Below are 14317 nucleotides of genomic sequence, written 5' to 3'. Positions count from 1 at the left end.
AGCAGTGATGCTTGGTAATTATTGGTAAGTTTTTGTCGATGGGAATGGTGTAGGTAGGTAACTTTGGTGACAAATGTTGGGATAGGAGCTGGGAGCAGTCATGAGCTCATTGGTTTTTGTCGATTGCTATCTTCAATGATTCAATCTATTTATTGCCATTGACCGATATGGCATGAAAACAAAACTACTCTTTGCTCAGTGTTCCAAAAAAATGAAAAAAACAAAAATCGCAAAACTAAATACAAAGCTTTTTATAAATGTATAAATGAAATAAACTTCTTAGTAACATGCTGCAGCCCTAATTACAACAGAATAATTATTCTTCATACTACGTACAATACGGGCTACCACCACCACCACCACCATTAGCTTTATTGCTAAGGGATCAGGGCGAATTCACAACTATAATGCTATCCAACAAAACCTTACATGGAAAAACAATGAACAATAATGACAGCGAATGTAGAAAAAGGATGAACAAGGGTATAACCGTATAAATATAAGCTATGAACAGAGCTGCAGTGCTGCACCATATCTTGGGACCAAAACTGAAGAAACTAGTGAAGTAGAATTGCTTCCAATCACGCACTTTCTTGTAAATCAGAAGTCATTTGGACGCTGTCATCTGCATTGGTACTATTCCTAGAATTAATGTAAGAGCAAGCTGCGTCTAGCATCATGCGCACCTCTCGTTTGTACTGCATGGAAACAAATAAAAAAATTAAGTATAACGTTCAATTGCAATCTCTGCATCAAACCAAGCTGTCTGCTTTTCAAGAGAGAAAAAACATAAGGAGAGGAGATGTACCTCATCAATGGCCCCAGACTTAATTTTAGATTGCATGACACACCATTTCTTAAAGTGAGCACCTATAAAAGAGAGTATATATATAACTAGTAAAATTATTATCTGCAATAAAGTGTTTTAAAATGTGAGAAACTTCAATAAATAAAATGTAAGCCAAAGCAGAAGAGAATATGTAATCTCAATCAGCTGAGAGCTAATTGCACCAACTGAATAATTTCACAGAGCTCTAGATGCATAAAGTCTCACTCCTAGCCAGTCAAACCAGTAGCAAGACACTTTTCGAAGGAAGAATGGATAAGAAAAACAACAAAAAGTAAAAGGGGGTAGAAATTGATTAACATAGCAGTATTGCCCTGACTTCCTTCGCTTTAAGAGGAATTTATTAGTACTAATGGAAAAGTTAAGCAAGTGTTGTGCTTCAGAAAGAAACTGGCTACATTCAAGTGACAATAACTCAATTAATATACAGTTACATTCAGTAAAAAAAAAATTTTAACCAGCTAAAATATTTTTAAACCAGTAAAATTCAGTTTAATCAGAAAGGATCTGTATTGCCAATAAACAAATAACAAAGGGAATCCGAAAAAATAATTATATATCATTAAAATCAGTTTTAATGTAATAATAATTAGTCCAACAAACTTAAAGCAAAAAAGATAGGGCCTAATAATTAATTGCATATTATAATCAGATATATCCTAAAACAATTGCCACTAGTAGTCAGATTCTTTGCCAAAGTAAATCTATATTTAGCATAATAAAAAGCTCCAAGAATATACAGAATCATAGCATGCACTACAATAGAAAAGGGAAAAGTAGGATGATATAAATTAACAGCCGTCACCAACAAAAGTAAGAGAAAATATAGAAGCAATCAGGTTAACAACATTGAAATCACTGAAGTCTTGCAAGGAACAGCATCATTCAATTTGTTGAATCAAGCATCATGGTAAACAGAATCACATAAAGCAAGTCAGACTACAAAAACAAATGTTATGCTGTACTAAATAACCAAACAAAAACAAATGTTATGCTGTACTGAACAACCAAACAAAAAAAAGTTTTTGCGGAAATGAAAAGAAAAAAAGAATTACCAGCTTTAACGTCTATGGTAGAAGATGACTCAGAACAAGTTTCAAGACGCCACCTACAGTGCACCTATTAAAAATGCCAAACATAGGATTTAATTGATATTTTTCTAAGGCTTGGTGCATGATTAGTATTAATATCAAATGGAAAAAATTGTAAATGCAAAAATGACTCAGAAGCAGCATACCTCAAAATAAGACCCGAATGGGACATCATGCGCTTGTTGTACTGTTTCAAACACCTGGAGTCAAAGATTTTTAGCCCAAAAGTGGGAACAAAACAAAGAAGTCTAAATAAAGTAGGTTATGATGTACAAATTCATACCAATACTGTCTTATCTGGTGATAAAACTACATGCTGCCACTCTGTCATTGCCGTGTCTGGGGGGCACATAGGGCTCTTGCATATAGAGCGAAAAGTCATTTCTCTAATTAAACCCTCGTACTCGTCTGTTGAATGCCACTGCCCTATCTGAAGACAGTGAAACAGATGCATATCATATTTAAAACACTGAACAGGAAAACTACTCTCAATGAACTTTAGAAAGAACAAAATCTACTCAGTTTTGCACCAACTTAGATTAAGATGAGTAGGTCACACATTCAAGGGTGAGAACTTAATAAGAAACAGATACAAAGGTAAGCATCTTGTTACAAACGATATTTTTCTCCAATTCAATTTAAGACAAATCATTCTCTAAGAAAATGTTCACTCAATACCTGTAAGCTAAAACAATCAAGTTTGGCAAAGAAAACAACCTGCTAGTAGCTACTGCAGCAAGGGAACATAATCCAGACTATTTTATGCTAGTAAAACAATGAGGCTTAGCCCATGTAAATTATTGCCTCAACTATGAACAATTCAAATGGTGCTAAATGTTGAAGACATTATCCCTAATTTCACAATTAGAAAACATCTAGGTCTTCGTTATACAATCTCAATCAGAACACAACCTAAACTTTTGCTCATCGCCAGACTTGAAATTGCTTTATTTCTCTATCAGACAATATATGTAATTAGGACCAAAAGAAAATACAGCAAGAAGACAAAGTGTCTTCATAGATGAGCACAAATTAGCATAGTTCCTTAGTAAATCACAGAAGAGAGGCGTCCAGAAATATGCTTCAAGATGTGGCAGGCAGATTACTGGGAACACTGCTTCCGAACAGAAGGAAAAATTAAAGATACATTTTACTTAACTTTGCAAAATATTAGCAAGTGAATGATAAGGTTCAACAAGCAGCAGTTACAGAGAAGAAAGGAATCAATAAATTGTACTTACACTAAGATTAGAATCCTTCCGTGCTGAACGATAGTCATTAATATAGTTTGAATCATCACTCAACAATAAATTAAAAAATTGCTCAGCTGTGCATGGAAATTTATCCTGAGAAAAAGTTCAAACGTTTAGCAGAATTGCATGCAATACAAATACTAACAAATAACCAATGAGATGTGTACTTGGAAAAGATGTGTTGTCCCATACATTATATATACTAACAAGCACTTCATCCTTGACAAATGGCTGAAACTTATCAGTCTTTAATATAATTTCTTCAAGAACTTTAGGCATTGGTTGACCTGTCCGTTTTGAACTGCTATGTGCACGAAGTTCTGATAGTGCCTTAGCCTGTTCAGCAAGTTGATCATAATGGCATTTAGTAGATGGAGAGTACAACATTAGTTAATATGATATGATGATGTCATGAATGATTTTGGAGAAATACAAAACAAATTTATTATTTCCAATATTGGCAGAAAATGAATTTTTTTTTTTAGAAAAAAAAGTGGGCTAATGAGGGAAAATTCCCTCCAAAAAACTCCACATTCTGTGTCCTTCATATCTTCAAAGTTCATACACAAGCTAAACGACCTCCACTTTTAAATCACATTGCAGAGTCTCTTTTAAAGGGAACTTAGAGTGGATGGATGTAATTTCTGAACCGTTAAATAAAGGCACAATTTAATGAGAGATTCAACATAAAACAACCTTCTTTTCAGCCTCTAGCATCAAAAGAAAGTTTTTCGCAGAACGTTGCAATATCTTCAAGGCATGATTCCTGTTCCAAAAAGATGCAAATTTGTACCTAACTCTCCCTGCAAGGAACAAACAAAAAAATAAGTTAATATAATGGTACCAAGTAGGTGGCTGTCCGACAACAGAGAACATATTGTAAAAAGGATAGAGGACTATAACTCTTTATCAAACTGGATGAATTGATGAAAGAGATAAACTAGTAAAGGCCCCAGGCTTGAAACCAAGAAGAGGCCACAAATCCCAGGATAATCCTAAAAAAAACTCCAAGTGAAAAGATCATCAATACCCTCCAACCACACCATCACATGATAGTCACATCATCCCAAAAAATGGATTTCTTTGATATGACTAGACATAAATCTCTTCAATAAGAAAAGACATACCCTAATTAAGTACTAACACAACTCTTTTAGACATGAGAAATAACGATAAAATAGAGAGTGTAGAATGATATATACATGTATTATATCAGGACCCATGCATGGCTCCCTTGGTTTGGTAGGTGGTAAGAAATGATTAAACTTTGGAGGCAAAAGTAATCACATTTGTAAATGCTCCATGACAGACCATGTACACGCCCATCATACATCCAAAAGAGGGAAAAAAACCATCCATGCATAATAATATGACCTTCAGACTATTCAGTACCAAGAACCCGAGACACATGATACACTTTGTGATACATTTCATTGGTTCTTGATTTTTGCACACTTTTAGTAGGTCAAAGCATACAGTCTGCATACATTCCATAGAAAAGGCATGGTCGCGATGTGTTTGTAAAAGGAGCTTCGGGGAGGGAGGGAGGGGGGATCGTCAAAGAATTCTCAAACAAACTTTTCAATCCAGCCAGAGGCTCAGAAAAGAGATATTTACACTAAGACACCATCTATACCTATACTGTTGTTAAAAATCAAGGTCAATACAAGCCATCCTGCCACCTGCTTCTCATTTCTAATACCACTGTAATCAAAGGCGCACCTAGGTACCAGGTGATAATTGTCAAGCAATATTACTAGCATAGACAGGTGATTGCGAAGAGGCGCATCCATGGCATACAGCTGTTTCATTACACCAAAAATAATCAATATTTAATTGACAACGCCTCACTTCAATTAGGCACCAAGGAATATTGAAGGACAAAAGTGCAAAAGAACCCTATCCTATTCACCTTCATGCATCTTGAGCTTTTTTATTTAAATTGTCTAATATTGCCCATTGACATGATGCATATCAAATGAGTGTCAGGATCCTCTCATGCAAAGATCTTCAACTGCAACAGACTTCCTCCACATTAAAAATGTATCTACCAAAAACTGAAACCGTGACCTCTCATTTGCAATGTGATGGATTTCACGGTTGATCTATAAATATCATGTATCTATTAAAAGTGAATTATATATAAAACATTAACAACCCATTCTCATTAGCTCTCTACACACTACTCTTCCCTTCCACATGAAATTAAGGCTGTTAATTTGCCTGTTATCAATCACGCATTTTCAAGATAGCAATTCCTAATGTTCCTAAATGGTTGAAAAGGAGCTCTACAAAAAAAAAATAACAGAACCAATGCCTCACATAAAGTTTACTCATACATCATATCTGATGCTAACTGATATGCTGCAGTCGACAATGGAAGTAATCAGACGGCAATTGACAACATTTTCAACAAAAAAGCCACTAGTTATTAAATAACATTAATTTTGAAAAAACAGATACCTTTTTCAGCATCAACCATGAAAAATTACGAACAAATCATGCAATGAGTTTCTAACACAAGTCCACAACCTTTGAAATAATCCAGCCTTTGAATCAATAAACAAAAAACCTAACATCATCAGTCATCACTCACCATCAGAACTTCCCAAAGGCGGTACACCTAGGCCACCAGCACCAAGCCGAAGGATGATTGTAATAGCAGGATTTATTACAGCATGTTGGCTTCTTCGAATCTACAATGAGAAATACATAAGTTAAATGAACTTTTACTGTTTGCCAAGAAAAAAGGGACAATGATGTAAATTAGAACAGGAAATCTTACTTCATCTATGTCTTCAAAGGGAATAATCACCTGTAAATTGGACATGTATACAGCGTGAGGAATATATGTTGGCCACAAATATTAGTACTATGTTCAAAAAATTCATCATAAAGAGGGCAATGCAAGCCACCAGTAAAGTCACACAGCACCATGCGTCTCTAAAATATAAAACTTTAAGCCACTAAGTAAATCAACAGTAAGGGTCCCTCAAAAATAACATACTATAACATAGGAAAAATTCTAATAGAATTTTAAATTAGTTGGTTTTCTCATAAAAATTATCTCTCAAATAACACCCTTTACGAAAAAAAAAAAAAAAAACAAAGAAAAAAAAGAAAAAGGTATAACTGTTCCTGATCTAACGCCATTGTCAAGGTGCTGTAAGTTGAGATGGAAGAATTGTCATTCTTATCTAAAAAATAAAGGAAGAATTCCCACGCTGACACTAGAATAGAAATAAGAGTGATTAATATTTTGGTGAATAACAAAGATGCGGTAACAAGTTGGTGATTAAAAAACACTGCCAAAAAAGGGCATGGCCAGCACACGCACTCAACTTTTTGTTCATCACTATAATTTTATTTTTCCACTATCATTTGAGGGAATAACAATAGATAAAATAAGGGGCATGTAAAAGAGTAGAAGTTATTAAATGGTAAAAATTAAATGAACTAATACACTTCCTTGTGTTTAGCTTCTATGGGACTTTATAATATTTAGGTTACTATTAGACTAAATAAAGCAAAGTCAGTCCAATGAATACCATTTTAATAGTACACATACAGGACCCAACATGCCACTGTTATTGTTATTTAAATGAGAAATGATATTTTTACTCTAATTTAAAAGCAATCTTTGCATATAAATTATTTTAAAGATACAACAAACACAGTTCAAAATTATTTGCCTTGGATTAAAAATACAAATCCACATATATACTTATAAATATCTCTATTAAAGCCCATGTGAAGTATCCCCCACCCCACTTGCATATACTTATTAATTAAAAATACAAATCCACCTATTGTTTAACAATTTGGTATTTAGGTCGACAAGTACTAGGACATATTTTATTCTTAAATTGGTATATACATGCAGAGGCAAGGAAACCTTTCTATACATACAATAACAAAATAAAAAGGGAATCAACTGTGATTACAAATAATTACTACAGGTAAAAAGTAATGTGTGGGGAAAGAAATAACCTTCATCTGCTTAGAAAACACGTTTGAGTGAAAGCAAATGTGCCAAGCGGATATATACATACGACCATGATACAAAAAAGATCTCTCCAGTGCACAGGAATAGCTGTGCTCAACAACCTGCAATATATAATCATCAAATCATATGAAACATGGAATGACCAGATCAGAAAAGAGGAAAAGACATGAATGCATTAAAAACTTTTGAGTATAAAACCCACATAGTAAAAGCTGTAGATTCCAGTCACTAAGCTTGGGATTTTTTACAGTGGCAGAAAACCATAAACAGAATAAATCAACATTACCAATGGCCACAAAATAACAATCACCAAGACCAAAGTAAATGCAACGCTTTTCTAGAACACTAGTCCATTGACAACAACAATATGTTACCATTTCAAGAAGTTACTTTTGTTTCTGGACAACCTATACAAGAAACATACTCCCTTTACTTCTAATATGAGAAGCGAAATTGTAAGTTTGATAGTAATTCACCTCATCAGCGGGTAGATCAAATATCATTTGCAATGGCCCAGGCTGTTGGTAGACCACCATCGGCTCTTGCTTATCTTTTGGCCCTTGTTTATCTGGAGAAACCCTCCTGCGACCATTTCCTCCACCATAGCCATCTAAAACCCTAAGAAAAATTATTTCAGTCAGGTAAAAATGAATGTTCTCTTTTATGCTTCCAAGTAAATTTCCAGACAACCTCAACTATACTACATCAAGAGATCAACAAATTTCATAATATTCACCGTAGAATCCAGGCTCACATTCAACAACAACAATAATTTTATAAAAACACAAGATCACTTAACCATACTCCCTTTGTCCCACATTAATATAGGCCATATATGACTAGAAATGGTATAACAAATTTCCTTCAAAACCAAAAATTATCCTCGATAGTTTCTACAGTTGTTTAAAAACAACAATTTATTAAGATACCATGCATCAAAAATCCTAAAAAGAAGTATAGAGTAATATGTAAAATTTCCAAATTTAACTAGCTAGATATGATCAGTGGCCTATTATATTGAAACGCCCCAAAATAAATATGTAGTATTAAAGTAGGACTCTGTAGAAGAGTAGGAAATACAAGTGTGTTTAGACCAATCCAGACATGAACAGGCTGATTGCTAGCATCAATAGAAGATTTGATGTGCCCGACAGCTAAACTTACACAAATTTAAGCTTCTAAGCTTAAATAAAAAAAAAAATATTCTAGCAATTGATACATACTCCCAATTCTGAAATAAACTTGCCATTAATGGAGATTCAGAATACTCAGGTGACTTAATAACTATTCATTGTAATCCAAACTTGCTGATTATAAAGTAGCTTCTAGAAAATCTTAAAAGATATTAGTACAAGAGCATGCACATCTCAAAGCATGTACTCCAAGTCCAGCTGACGAGGCAACAATCTATGGAGGAACCTGGTACATCCCAACTTTTCTCCCTTACATTGTTGCCACATCACCAAGAAACATAGCTTGCAGGTGCACATAATAAATTGCCCAGAAATATACAAACCACTAAGGAAAGTGGTTTGTTCTAAGACGTCCAACATGGGCCATGTGGAAAATTATTTCAGTAGGCAATGATAAACTATAAAGATTGGAGAACTTGGATCACCAAACCAAAATAATACCTGGAAGTGTTTGTAGGAATAGCCTTGATATCAAGACAAACCTGACAATGGTAACCCATCAGAACCAAGCTAAAACAGTGGGTTTAACCATAAATTTGACAGAATATAGAAGTTTCAGTGTGAAATACCATTCCTGAGGAGCTATCCAGTGGATGCCATACTGCCCCAGAATTATCACCCACAGACTCCACAGATACTGAAACTGAACCGAGAACTGCACTTTTCCAGATTATATCCCAGTCATAGATTGTCACTTTAATCTGCAAATAAGTTGAATATGAAATACGGTGATTAGGAAGGGAAGGAAAAGAAGGAAATGAAAGCAAGGACATTTGTTCACGAAAAGAATAGAATACGAAGGAAAGGCAAAAACAGCGTAAAGAACATATCTTTAAATGTAATATACTATATACACATTCCATTGTCTAATACAGTAATCCTCGTATCTTTAAGTGCGGTTCAAGAATATCTGTTGCCTAATTGCTTTTTGGCCGAAGGCTATGAGTAGCCTAGGAGGTGACTGAGGCTCAATAAAGTTGCAACTAAGTAATTTATATTTCTCATTTAATAAATTTGATGGTTGATCTGCTTAATAGTCTTCTTGCCACGGTTAAAGCTGTTGGCATTTCTGTGGATCTGAAGGTGGGGGTGGGGTTTCAACTTACACTAGCAATTTCCAGAGGACACAATCCTCTTCCATTCTGATGATCTGTCAGGGTTTTAAAATGTTCTGACAGCTTGTCAGATATTTGACGTGGTTTGAAACCTTAGATTAATCTAGGGAAATCCCAAATTAAATCTTCTTCCCTAGCCCCCTTTACATCACTTGCTATGAATGACCCATAACCTACACTCTCACGGTCCCACCTACCTGGTATTCAGCTAAGTCTGAAACTTGGAACAACTTTTTGAAGCCCTATGATGCAATGAATTTCTAGGAGCCTTGATAGATGGGGAAAAAAAAAAAAAAAAACACATCGAGTCATATATTTCTAGTTTCCCCATTAATAACCCATCTATGTTTAAGTTCTCAGTTAGTAATAAGGTGGGGGATGATAAAAGAGACCTGTCTATGGGGTGGTATTAGGATTGTAGGACTTAACAAGTGGGTGTCTGAATCTCCAGAATTTCAAGTCCAGAAACATTTTATTGGCATCGAGTCATTAGTGGCAGGTATGATGGTAAGAACATCAGAGAACCAGACAATATGCGCAAGTGGGTCCCATACCTAGCCCTCAATGATTTCTTGGTTTGTATGGGTAAAGAAGATGCCTTTCCCCTTTGCTTTTCTCGTCTTAATAGTACCTTCTAATTGCACAAAGGTTAAAAATCATATTTCTTGGGATGTGAAGTCTAATGATTTCTTGGAACTTTGTTTTCAGCAAAAGACTCCAGTTTAAAAGTGTAACTTTTCCAAGTCTCTATATAGATTTGTTGGAAGCCTTTCTAGTGTAATCTAAGTCTGACATACAAACCCAGCCACAATAATAAAACCACCTTTCCAATTATCAAACTATGACATTGTTGTATCTTGAACTCTTGATGAGTAGCAAATAGATCAGAATTTATTTATTAAGAAGAAGAAAGATATAACAAACAAACAAAAAAAAAAAATCTCCAAGCATATGTATGTGTGTGTCCTCGAGCATGCATGCGTGTGTGTATAATTGTGTATACATGTATATATTTATACAACTATTAGTTCATGCATGAATTCATATAATTTTATGTTGCATCAAAGAAGCTACCTGGATGGGCAACTCATCAACAACGAAGTTAAACTCCTCTCCCCACATGGGATTTCTTGATCCAGGAATCATCGAACTGCAGTGAGAAGCGGGCAAGCCTTAAATCAGCAACATAAAAACAAAACAGAGATATATATCAAGGATTTTCTTGTTCCATGATAGAGAAGTCCAAGATATTGCAACGAAGTCATCTCTAGCAATAGCATCCACAAACAAGTTATATAAAAGCTGAGCAGCATATAAACAACATAATTAATACTGTGTATGAAGGATGATAACAGAACGTCCAAGTGCTCACTCCCTGCCATTTTGCATACGTTGCTAATAATTTTGAGCTTACGAAAATGCAGAGTCACAAAATATAAACTATGTTACTACAATCAACAAGGCAGAAATAAAAACACATACATGATGATGTAGTGAGAAGTATATATAAGATTTAATTCTTTAATTAAACATAAATTTTAGGGGGTTTAAATGATTTTAAGTCTCTTTTTATGCCAGAGTATGCAACATAGTGAATACATCCTACCTCAACCAGACTAGCATTTGATCAGCAACTAAAAGAGTGATGGTGATTGTCATTACGACATAGTAGGACAGATACAACAAATCTAAACAAAAACCCAGTATATAAATAAGGAAACTCATAAACAATCTAATCCTCTAAATGGAAATGGAAGCAATAGTAACACACACAAAAGGGGATACAACTGTAGAAAGTTGGAAAATAGATCGCAGACCCCCTATGTCTAGTTGACACTGTCTAAGACACTGGCTCAAGTGTAAAAAATAATTGGGATGAAGTAGCATTCTAGACAAGATTATGATGTTATGATGGTGACTACATATATATAATATCTCCTTTACAATTTTATAGGAGACAACAAAACAGAACAGTTTTCATAATTTTTAAAGTTAAAAAAATCTAAACAACATAGCTAGACAACTCTGGTCATATCAATAAGACGGTAAATCTAGCACCTGGCCTATGAGGAACAAAAATTACTATGAACAGATGAATATACTGAATTGACTATAATGACAAACACACAGCAGAAGTGAATTGCCAAAGCAATAACCAGTAGCCAGTGACCAGTGACTTGTCCTTCACAAGAGCTTCCTTGCTATGACTATTTTTATTTTTCTATTTAGGTTGGGGAAGGAGGGGGGATTTCATATTGATACAGCCTTGCCCTCATGGATGCAGAAAGGCAATTCTGTTAAGCCAACAATTGCAGGATTTCAAAATTGGATTCAAATAATAACTAATATGATCAAAATTGAAAATAGAAGCAACAAACATCAATAGAAAAGTCTAAAAACAAAAAAACAACTTAACCTTCTTTTATTTATTCCAGAAAGCTACATTAATAGTCCTATATTGAATTAGTCATGATAAAACATCAAGGTATTAAAGTCAAACATTTTTATTACCTGAATCTTTTCTCTGTACCACAAGTAACAATAGCATAAGGATCTGATGTGCCATTCAGATTGGCGGTGATAAGATTCTTTGCAGCCAAAAGCCCAACCTGTAGGGTAATAGATTCTGTATAAGTGGTGCTCAAACAGAAAATCAATTTTAAATCCACTCCTCAACATAATTCCTTCCATAATGTTTGATACCTTTTTTACCAACATAATGAAAGTAAGCATATCACTGAGCACCCCAACAGTTAATAACTCTTATTCAATATACATCCTACATCTACATCTTTAAAACACGCCAACATCCCAAAAAGGTTTAAACATTTTATCAACTAACGTATTATATGTATTTTGTATCTATATCTTAGATAACATGTCAAAATTTACACTTCTAAAATCAGAATAAATGTTTTGTCGGTGCTTTGCTGGCGTTACGTTAATTCTTTAGAACATATCAAAAAAGAAAATTTGATACCGAACCTTGACCATACCTTGATCAAGTACCCTGAGTGAGTTTGAGGGTCACATTTCAGCTTGTCAATCTACAAAATAATTGCAGAACTGCATGTCAAGAAAGGTAGAATTACTCCAAGATATCAAACAATCAAATGTAGCATGCCCCCTAGATTAACAAAAGTATATTAGCCTATTAGGCCTCTCTAGCTGGCTGATGTTGGCAATCAATTGAACATTACAAACTCAGAAAAGGACAAAAACAATGATACGATCAAAATTGGGGTTAAGGTACCAAGTGGAAAGCATGGAATACCCGAAAATTGAAGAAGCAAAGAGAGAAGGGAGCAAGAAAAACATCACTTATCACAGTTTAAGTGGGGTTCTACAATTCACAAATTATGGTATCACTAAACAAAAATTATTCATGGTTCGCTCAATCACAAAGACTTATAAAGTTATAAGTCACTACATTCAAATATGATATCTTCCATGATCTCAGCATATCACTTAGCATCGCGCTTCACTGTTCTTTTAATTTTGTCATTCTTATATGGACAAAAAAAACTCCAATTCATTCTCGGTCATGTTAATGACAAAAAAATCACCCTTACTAAACAAGTTCTATAAGTGAAGACCATTGGAAAACCATTCTATTAATGTCGCAGGAAATCAACGAACTTACTCAAACTCAAATCGCGCCATTGTAATTCAAATAAAATAAATTAGAACACTGCCACCTCTCTAATAAAACATCATATACAATACATAATCTTACATTAGTCATTTCCTTTTCTTTACATCCTACAACAAGTAAGAGCGCACTTACTCCGAAAGCGAAAACGACATAAAGCCCAAAAAGGAAAAGCAACCTCCTACCAAAAAAAGCTTAAAGTAACAAAGCAAATTAATCAACTCAACCAAATTAAGAAAAGAATCAAAACAAACTACACATTCAATTTTACACCCAACTCTCCATTTCCACTATCCAACTAATCAACAAAAAAAACAATCCAATAAAGCAATAACTTCAAAGAATACCAAAATTTACCAAAAAATAGTGCCAAAAATTCAAAAAAATTAAAAAAAGAAAAATTGGAAGAAATCTTACTTTATCTCTCTCCTCAAGAGTATCAACAGAACCAATAGTCTGACCAATATCATGGCTACTGCGATCAACAAGACTGACGTACCAGTAAGCAGCAATCACAAAGATGGCGGCGGCAAAGGTAACTTCAATCTCCCACAACGACGGGAAAAGTGAATCCAACGCCATTTGAACCATCAATCTCGCCGGCAAATCCATCGGAAAATGAAAAAAACACGCCGGAAAATCGGAGAAAAATCGTTAGAATAACGATTTGAAGTGATCAATTTCTAGGGTTTTGCGAAAATGATGAAATTGATGAAAAAATTCCATGAAAAAGAGGGAAGAATTAGAGGAGAGAGAAAATGGGTCAATTAAGGGTGGTTGGACTTTGGAGGGAGAAATTGGAATTTTAGGAATTTTATGGTTTTTTTGTCGGAAATTAATGACGTGGATTTTTGGTGGTTTTTATTTTTGTTTTTAATGCCGCGTAACCGTTTTTTTGACGATTTTGCCCTTGAGGTTTTTATAGTGGTGCTGATAGAAGGGGAGTTTAAAGGGGTAGTTTGGTAATTTTAGGGGGAGATGTGATGAAATTGTAAAACGAACCGTTTGAAAGACGTGGGGTGGTGTGTGTTAAGGGGGAGTGAGAAATCTGAGAATATGGATTAGCATAAACATAACGTTTTTCAAGTTCCAAGAAGGCAAGGAATCAAATCTAAATTTTTTTTTTTTTTTATAATGGAAATTTAATTTAATTTAAAACT

At 34.5% G+C, this 14317-nt stretch overlaps 1 protein-coding gene across 2 annotated transcripts; it reads right to left on the bottom strand.

Annotated features, from left to right (window-relative positions):
* Positions 1-227: 227 nt before the first annotated feature.
* On the bottom strand, positions 228-13953 carry LOC110717759 (BAG-associated GRAM protein 1-like). Of its 2 annotated transcripts, none has more exons than XM_021896523.1 (18): positions 13575-13953; positions 12502-12571; positions 12017-12114; positions 10580-10655; positions 8960-9091; positions 8832-8872; positions 7674-7815; positions 7182-7298; positions 5977-6006; positions 5788-5887; positions 3888-3994; positions 3384-3527; positions 3180-3284; positions 2222-2368; positions 2085-2138; positions 1903-1966; positions 809-870; positions 228-698 (listed from the first exon to the last, which is right to left on the bottom strand). In XM_021896523.1, the coding sequence occupies exons 4-18, from the start codon at positions 10649-10651 to the stop codon at positions 582-584; spliced, it is 1434 nt and encodes a 477-aa protein (XP_021752215.1). In that variant the 5' UTR covers positions 10652-10655; positions 12017-12114; positions 12502-12571; positions 13575-13953; the 3' UTR covers positions 228-581. The 2 variants fall into 2 exon arrangements, with proteins under 2 accessions (XP_021752215.1, XP_021752214.1); XM_021896522.1 differs by having other exon boundaries at positions 12502-12552; positions 13575-13769.
* Positions 13954-14317: the final 364 nt, after the last annotated feature.

The sequence above is a fragment of the Chenopodium quinoa genome, unplaced genomic scaffold (genome assembly GCF_001683475.1).
Source record: "Chenopodium quinoa cultivar QQ74 unplaced genomic scaffold, ASM168347v1, whole genome shotgun sequence".
Classification (NCBI taxonomy): Eukaryota; Viridiplantae; Streptophyta; class Magnoliopsida; order Caryophyllales; family Amaranthaceae; genus Chenopodium; species Chenopodium quinoa.
Note: the sequence above shows the minus strand (reverse complement) of the source record. Positions and strands in the feature narration are given on the sequence as shown.